This window comes from Cynara cardunculus (assembly GCF_001531365.2).
Source record: "Cynara cardunculus var. scolymus isolate 2C chromosome LG 1, CcrdV1, whole genome shotgun sequence".
NCBI lineage: Eukaryota > Viridiplantae > Streptophyta > Magnoliopsida > Asterales > Asteraceae > Cynara > Cynara cardunculus.
The window spans coordinates 40,519,105-40,528,256 of NC_037528.1; the positions used below are offsets into that span (position 1 = coordinate 40,519,105).

Below are 9,152 nucleotides of genomic sequence, written 5' to 3' on the forward strand. Positions count from 1 at the left end.
AAATCATTCACACCACATACACATATAATCCATTTTATTTAGCATGCATAATCACATACTTCCAATTAATTCATGTTTATTAACACATAAACACATAATGTACCTTAACCCAATATGTCTGAAAGTCTGGTTATCACAGCTTAATCCATACATACAATTTACTTAATCCATACAATGTTTAATAATAATAACCAAACGACCCTAAACCTCCCTAACCACTTAATCATTCTGCATCAAAACATTATTTATTTTATACCTAACAGCCTTTAAGACAAACTTCTTTACATTTTGATCTATTTTGCACTTGTATATTTATAGAACATTTTTAGGTCAAGCCAAACATTCACCAAGTTTTTAATGGAGATCCGAGACGGATAAAAATCTTCCGTCTTAAATTTTCATGTCTCATTCCTTCCTACCAATCACATGAATACATATCATCAGAGTGAGAATGTGAATTTGAATAAAACAAATTTAAAATATATAAAAATCTGATGTATTTTAATTTCATTAATGAGATAGTCAGACAGGGATTGAGATATGATTTGGGGAAAGCAGCTTTTATTCCACCAGAGACCATTTAAATAAACATGTTATGAACGGTACATAAAGCCATGATAAACTTCAAAGACTATTAGCTGAACCAATCAGCTCATCTTGATGAAATATAACCTCACAAGTACACATAAAGCAAGTTTTCAAGAACAAAGAACAAAAGTAGTGAAAAACAAATGATCTGAAATCTTATGACGAATTAACAAAGCGTTGAGCAGCGGTTAAACTTAGCTCCTCAAAGACCTGAAAAAATAGACAGACGATCCAAGGTGAGTTCGCTAAAGATCATATAATTTGAAACAGGAATAGGAAGTTGAGATGTGTACATACAAGTTTCCTGTACACATGTTGGAACGCCTTCACGAACTCCTCTGCATCAGCATTACCGACCTGTAACATGATGGTGAGATTCACACTTGCTTTCTTGATTGCAATACAACCAAGGGCATGTTTATTAGCAGCTTAATAAGCTTAATGGGACTCGCAACTTATTCGGTCAGCTATACATGACTGTTTGGTAGTGGTAGAAAGTTGCTTATTCAGTAAGCTTCTAGGGGTTGCTTTTATGCAAAAAGCCATGTTTTTTCCGAGCCTACTCCTTCAATTTTTAAAAAACACGCTCCTTCCATCTACGAAAAAACCTTGTCAAACAAAAAACTTCCCAATCTTTACAGACAGTTTTATTCATACATGACTTAATGGAAAACCAACCAAACAACCCCTAACATGATACAACAATGATTGCAAATTTGAAATAAGGATTGGATAGTTCATCAAAGATAAGATTAAATAAACCATGCTGCATATGCTAGTAACAAAGCTGCACACACCATCTTTCATGCTAACCTTCAAAGACCACATTTTTCCTTTGATGCAGAACCATTAAGTTAGAGCATGAAATTTCAGTAAAGAATGGGTTAAGACAAATACATGTTAATAATTGTGCCAAACTGGTGGAAACACACTTATTTCCAACAATAAGACCGTATCACCTATGTGGTGCCTTGAGCCATGGTGGTGCATCAAATCAAGAGCATTTGCACACAGAGCGTTGGCATGAGAACGAATGAGCAGGTTCATGCCTGGCCCATTTAGTGAAAACCTCAAAATTGCAAGTATTGGTTCTTTTTGGCTTACCCTACTCCCACAGAGTGTTCTAATACAATACGCTAAGAATATATAAGAAAACCCTATGACCTAGTCACTTTCTGCATGAAAGACATAAACAATATCAAGAATACAATTGTTGTCATGACAAGCATGCTCCGCTATAGTCGAGTAACTCGTCTTTTCAGTGTTTGCAATCAGTAGCAATCCTACCTTGGAAACATCAAACATGCAGAAGATGAAAGCCGAAAAGTTGCTCTTTCAAAGGAAAAGTATTCTCTGCTTGCAGTAAATAAGATATTCTATGCTTCAAAATGGAACTTTTAACTTTGGATATTGATAATTCGTAACCTTGCATAAATAGAGCGCAAGATGTTGGATGGCGAGTGTTTTTCCCTTTAAACCACCATGAAGGCTTGCACCTTGTGTTATTTGTGAAGATGCTATGAATCACTCCCCAAGGGACAAGAACAAAAGAACAGGAAATTAGTAGTTTATAACCCTAATGTTTAGTGAAAGGACAAGGATGGACTGATTCCTTGATGGATCACAAACAAAGATGCTCCCCTTTAAATAGGAGTCTCCAATTTAGATACAAGAGCATTCTGGAACTAGAATCCTTCTAGGTACAATAAGCTTCTAGGTACTACTATAAGATGTGTCTTGATATGGCCCACTTCATGCACTACAAGAAAGCTCATTAGAGCACCCCATTTATCTGCCTTGTCACACTATTTAGGTTTGGAAATAGCCCAAAATTCGAAGTCATCCTCAATACACGCAACCAGTCCACTCCAAGAGACCACTGATCGATCATGCTCGTCTCATCCTTATCCCTTTGTGTCCACTACCAAAGATTAGAGTTATGCCAATAGAGTGACCCTAAGTGCTACTCCAACTTAATCTGATTGGTTAATGAATTAAGAGTTAAGATCCCAATAGAACATCAAGACTTTGGCAACTTGGCAACTACCCAAACTAAAAATGAAGTCAGAATCACACAAAATGATAAGCAAAAGAACTCTCATTGGTATACAATAGAAATAGCCTCGGAGCTCTCCCCAGTGAATTCGTAACTTTGGGCTTGTTATTTGGTCCCTCGTAACACCTGATTTTGTGCATATTGCTCCATAGGATTATATTTTGGGGGTCACTGGAAACAGTCAAGTGAGACTAGAAACATAAGTGTTGAAAGGGAATGATCATGAAGATGATAGAAGAAAGAGATGCCCTAGGCTACATCTATGTTTCCTCTTCTTATATCCATACTATGTTATGAATGTATATGGATACATGAATAGGCTAGGATATTTGTGGATAAACATTTTCTTGTCAAACAACCCCTAGAGAAGAAACTAATACGCTAAAATTTGATAGCAGGTAACAACTTAAACCAGCACCCTAAAAAACACCATCTATTAGTGAACATGTGTACTGTTATAAAAATTGCAAAAAGTCCCCCATAGTTTTCTACATTCTCCATGACTATATTCAATAATATATTTTTGAAAACTTAATTTTTGTCCCATCCAAACTGTCATTTACAGGAATTGGTGTACTGCATCCACTTCAAAGCACATGCCTAGCACATCTATGCAGCATAGGCAGGGATCTAACTAGAACACAGTTTTCCATGAAGGTAGAGATCAATGCATTAAGTTGAATCATTCAGCTTAATCAGAGCGTGGAATGTAATAGAAAGCAGAGTACCCAAAGCAGCAGCAGTGACACCTTTCCCATCAGTATTCAAAATTGTTACGACACCATGGCAACTTATGGTGGTGTTGAACTACCAGGATGGCATATTGACACATCCCCCATGTCATATATATGCCATAAGGCATCATAGAAAATGAGTTCACATGCTATTTTTGCTTTGACAAAATCATTTTATTTGCATTGCTAAAAGCATAACACATATGGCACAATCAGAATGATGCAAAACTAACTGATGTCAAAATTATACTTGCTCAATACCTGAAGCACGGAAGAGAAAACTTATACAAAGTTGCATTTACATGGTCAACAAGTGTTATAATATATGAAAGTTAATGGGTAAGTATCTGATAGAAGGGTTTTAACTTTTTAACAGTTTCTATAAATCACTTATGCATCACCTGGAAGGACGAAAAATAAAAATCAATGGGAGATGGTTGGTTGGTAGCATTGTTTTAACTACTAGAACATCAAGAGATCTATGATAATAAACAAGCACACAGTTGGTTCTTTTCAGACAATGACAGTCTGCTGAATTGTAGGTTTCACTTTAACATAGGTTTCTCGGAGTAGGAAGTAAATCAGGTGAGCACTGGGAGAGCAATCTCCAAAAGCTCACATGGACTTGCAACATATAACACGGATAAAGAGTTCGATAATCTTGGCAATATATTTTTCTACTAACATCATTCCATAAAATGCATGACATGCCTTGTTACCCAATTACATAAAACTACTACAGAAACAAACAAGTGTACCTTATTTGCAGCAGCAGCCTTTAGCTTCTCCCAAAATGCATCTGTTAAGTAGCAAGAAACATATACAACTATAAGTCTCTGAAATCATGCCTTCAGATAATTCTGCCACTAGATATGTATAATGCAGTCTGTCAAGACCATTTTCTATGTGTTATCCAAATAGGGTTGCAACGAATTGTATAAGCATATCAGTTGGTTGCAGTATATGACGATCAGGGAGTAGATTACAAACTCAGTGACTGGTAGCCAACTAGATTCATTTTACTCAAAGTGCTCAAATTACACCGTAAATCTAAAATGGGTGAAAGATATGGTAAAAGAGTTCCTGAATTTGATGACTTTCTCCATAATGATCTTTGAATTTCAAATTTAATGAGAACCCAAATATATTAGGTGTATATCAAGATTCAAGATTTTATCTAGTAAAATAGAAATTTGATTACCTTGTCCATCAATACCTCCAGTAACACTTCCTCTCGAGCCTCCTTCAATTTGTGAATTTATCCGCTCTCTTAGCTATTGTGATGCATAAATTGTTAGAACAGAGAAATCCAGAAAACTTATGAAGATTATCCAAAAGAGGTATGATGAAAGGAAAATACCCTGCGTGATGCCTGAGTAGTTAATTGTCTTTGTATTTCCGACTCAGCCTAGAAATATAAAATCACGACATCTGTTAAACTAATCAGCAAGTATTGGTAGTTTATGTTGATAGGTATGCTAGATAAAAGAAATAATATCACAATGTCGATTATATTGACTTTTTAATGAGATTGTAGGACTCTAATTGGCGATGATATCATGTTAAAAATGGTGAAGTTCTAGGTGTTCATTCTAGAATAATATATGAACATTGTAATGTAAGAATGTCAGATTAGCAGAGTACATGAAGTGCAACTTTAGCTATCACAATAAAGATTGGTGTGGTATGCATCAACAGGACAAAAAGTTAGCACAACTTTCATTATTAGGGGTCAATGTTACAAAAGGAATGATAGATTGATGACCATTTTTAGTCATATGATAAGGATATGGTGGATGAAGTGTCAGCAGCACAAAGTATCTTATGCAATCAGAAGATCCAACTGAAGTCCAAGGGTAGAAGTTCCATAGGACGCAGAAGAAGGCTATCATTAATAATGTTGTTGGATCACCAAAATGACAACATATACACATTAAGCTTAAATATGGGTGTCAAGATGGATGTGCTATCCCATAAGGATGGATAATTGGAATGATGATATCTTGGAGAAGGTTAGCCCCCTGAATCAGCCACAAAGGGTTACAATTCGTCGGGTGTGTTGAGGTGCAGCACATTGACAATATATATAATGCATACTCCGAGTGCAGTTGGATGGTTCAAGTTTTCATTTTATATGATACGTGGATGTTCGTCTCTACATCTTAAGATACGTTTAAGGAGAGATCTTAGCATATTTGCAAGCTTGTTCATCCTCTTTTTACATTGTATAGTGACAGAAAGCAAATTAGGTAGGCTGCTTAATTACTTGGAGATTCACCACTAGGTCCTGTGTCCTGTTCCTGAAAACTTCATCTACAAGAATAACAAGAAACATCTAATAGTTTATTGCTTTAATGCAAATCTCAATAGCATGTCTTGGTGGTTGTCAATTGTGAACTGACCAGATTAAACTTTTATGAAACGAGTTGGGCACTCTCAAAAAAAAAAAACTGAGACCTTATTTATAACTAAAAACCAAATCTTCCATGTGAGAACCAATCATATAAGGTTGGTTGTTACCTTGTAGACATACGCCATGAGAAAATAACCAATCATTAATCAACCTTCTTCACATCCAGAAATAACATATGTCAAGAGGGTTGTTTATTATCTATTTAATGTTTTCACAAGTTCACATTGTGTACATTCTATATAACATTCTCTGTTAGTAACATCCACAGTTTCAAACCCTAAATCTCCAAACATCCAATGAATTCTTGGCAAGCTGCCAGTTTCTATTTTTCCAAAAAGGCTCAGCCATAACTGATTTGTGCTACCAACTTAAACATCCAACAGTAAAACATGAAGTACAAATGCTATATCACCCATTGCGAATTAAATATATAGAGGTGGAGTGTTTCACATGAACACTCATGAGTGGGTATTAAAGACATAAATCAACATTTTATCCCTCACTACGAAGTTTTGGTTATTAAGTTTTGCCTTTGATATAATCATTTTAGTATGGCTGGTGTTCTTGAACAAAACCACAATGCATATCTCCAACTGGAATATGAAGCAATCCTCTATAGGCATCTCTCAAGATAGCAAACAACAATATATTCAACTAAATACTCCTATCTTTGCTGTAATCTGTTGCACCCTCGCTTCCAGAAGAAGAGCCACATTTATATATCATATACAAAATTCAGGGCTCTTCAATTGTAAAACTGGAGTGAGTTGTGTTGCTAATAGATCAACAATAGTTTCCAAATGAAAATGTTTGTTAAAAAGCTCAATGCTATCAATTTTCTCAAAACAAGTTCCAATCGAATCCGATTTCAGAATTGAAAAATAGCCATATGATTCTCCGAAATTAAAGTGTACGAAAAGAAAATAAAAACGTATGAAGGGTTACACAGCAATTACAGCAAACATTAATAGGGCACAAACATCATTGGCGAGCGATTTATAAGTTAATAAACAGAGAAAAGTCGAGAGATTTACATTATAATCGCGAGTACGGACAACAGGAAAGAGATGAAGAACCCGTTGAAATTCAAGCTCATCCATGGTTTCCCTTTTCTTCTTTGAAAGTTGAGGTTTCTAGGAGGAAAGACCTTACTTATTGATATGTTGATGATCAAGGGTTCGCAGGATCGGGTTGCTATAAAATCTAAACAGCCGCGTATGTCATGGTTTAACTTCAATGTTTTTTGGCTCAACACATTTGGATGCTTCAACAAGACAACTTGACATCGCCGACCCAATCTTGGGTAACTTGGAGGGTCAAAAGCTAACATGTACATGGGTGTCTCAAATTCCAATAGTCAGAGATCCGAATTTCAACCCAACTGAAAATAAGATATTTGTGTAAAACCAGAAGAATGTTACGGAATTCGAAAATTTGAAACCCGACATTTGAAAATGGGTAGTTGGGTTTTTTTTAGTAACAACAACTTTATTAACGAAACCACCGGAGGCTAGCAAGAGGCTAGCACTTATAACAAAGCCGATAAGGGGCTGATACACCAAGCGTTCCAATCGAGATTATTACAAGACTTCGATCTAACTCTAAGCCAGTTATACGAAAAAAGCACGATCTCCTTGGAAAGCACGACCGGGCTTTTAGGAGATTTGTTGAAAACCAGCGCATTGCGATTCGCCCATAACACCCAAATGAACGCCATGAGAATTACCTCCAACGCATCCTTCTCCGTCTTCCCTTTGAACGGGAATTGTGCCGCAAAAAAGAACTCCGCCAAGTTGGAAGCTTGATAAGGAAAACTCGACCACCAATTCCTTACATAATCACCGATCTCCTTTGTAGACGAACAGCCGAATAAGATATGATCTTCCGTCTCCGGCTGGCTTAGGCAACAAGGACATAAAATCGAATTCACCCGGATACCTTTTATGGACAAATTATTTCTAGTGGGGAGTCTTGATTTCGATAGACACCAGATAAGCATATTTACTTTGCCAGGCACTAATTTATTCCACATCGTTATCCTTCCGTCGGATTGTAATACACCTTCCTCGATCATACATCGGCACGTCTTGACCGAGAATAAACCATCCTCGGATAGCTTCCATCTCCGATCACCATTCAATTCTACAGATCAGAAATTGTTAACATGAAGACCAACTTTACGGTTGAGAGAATCCCAGTTAGCAATTGCTCCCAAAACACCCAGCTTCTTGCAACCGTCGCTAAAAATACCCCCGTTAGCACCATGAAACGCCATAATGCAATCTTGCCATAAACTGCCCTCTTTGTTAAGGAACCTCGACCACCACTTTGCAAGGAGACTCCAATTAAGCACCTTCAAACTACCAATGTCAATACCACCTTTGTCCATTTTGTTACAAGCAACCTTCCACTTAATCCAGATTAATTTCTTGCTCTGACCAATCCGATCCCAAATGAATTGGTTCCTTAGACTTTCAAGGGTGTTGAGCACACTTTCAGGAGCTTTAAACAGAGAAAATAAATAGACTCCCAAAGTACCAAGAACAAATTTACAAAGAATCTTTCTGCCACCAAAGGATAAAGACTTGGCCTTCCAAGCAGAAAGTTTCTCTTGGAACTTAACAACTAACTTGTTCCAATTACACCTTATTCCCATTTGCGCACCTACCGGGAGGCCCACATATAGAAACGAAATAGAAGAGAGCTTACAATTCACACTTCGAGTGAGGAATTATGACTCACCAGCACCCGTCCCAATGCCGAACAGACAACTTTTTCTGCAAGTTGATTTTCAGCCCCAAGAGAGATAAAAACACCGTAGCAACCGGATCAAGTTTAAACCGTTAGATAACGACTAGTCACTCATAAAAAGAGCATCATTAGCATATTGAAGAATCTCAATACTGGGCCACCTTTGGGAAGAGATAACCCGTTAAAGACCCCTTTAATGCGAGCTTCATACATAACCACCCTGAGAGCATCCATTGCGATAATGAAAAGAAAAGGGGCAAGAGGGTCACTTTGCTGCACTCCCTTTTCCATGAGGAACTTCTCTTTGAGTTTGATTTGGCCTCACGATCCGTCTGAAAGTTCAAAATATATATACACATAATTTTAAAATATTATATAAATATATTTAGGCATTGTTTGGCACATATATTTTTATGTATATGTTCGGATGACCAGCTTACTTATAAATTAGCTTATTAATATGTTATTTGAAATGATGGTTTAGGGGTTTATTGTGACTTTCTTTAATTATAACTCTCATTAATATTAATTATTATTTATTACTATTATTACTATTAATAAATACTAATAAATATAAAATAAAAATAAATTATTAAAAAGTTTAAATTTA

The 9,152-nt window shown here is 36.4% G+C and overlaps 2 protein-coding genes across 2 annotated transcripts; both read right to left on the minus strand.

Moving 5' to 3' along the window:
• Positions 1 to 548: 548 nt before the first annotated feature.
• LOC112509863 lies at positions 549 to 7,099 on the minus strand. Its single transcript, XM_025115447.1, has 6 exons — positions 6,826 to 7,099; positions 4,739 to 4,786; positions 4,580 to 4,652; positions 4,137 to 4,177; positions 886 to 945; positions 549 to 798 (listed from the first exon to the last, which is right to left on the minus strand). Exons 1-6 carry the CDS (start codon positions 6,889 to 6,891, stop codon positions 745 to 747), a joined length of 342 nt encoding a protein of 113 aa, XP_024971215.1. The 5' UTR covers positions 6,892 to 7,099; the 3' UTR covers positions 549 to 744.
• Positions 7,100 to 7,319: 220 nt separating this feature from the next.
• Positions 7,320 to 7,823, minus strand: LOC112505843. Its single transcript, XM_025109879.1, has one exon. It carries the CDS (start codon positions 7,821 to 7,823, stop codon positions 7,320 to 7,322), a length of 504 nt encoding a protein of 167 aa, XP_024965647.1.
• Positions 7,824 to 9,152: the final 1,329 nt, after the last annotated feature.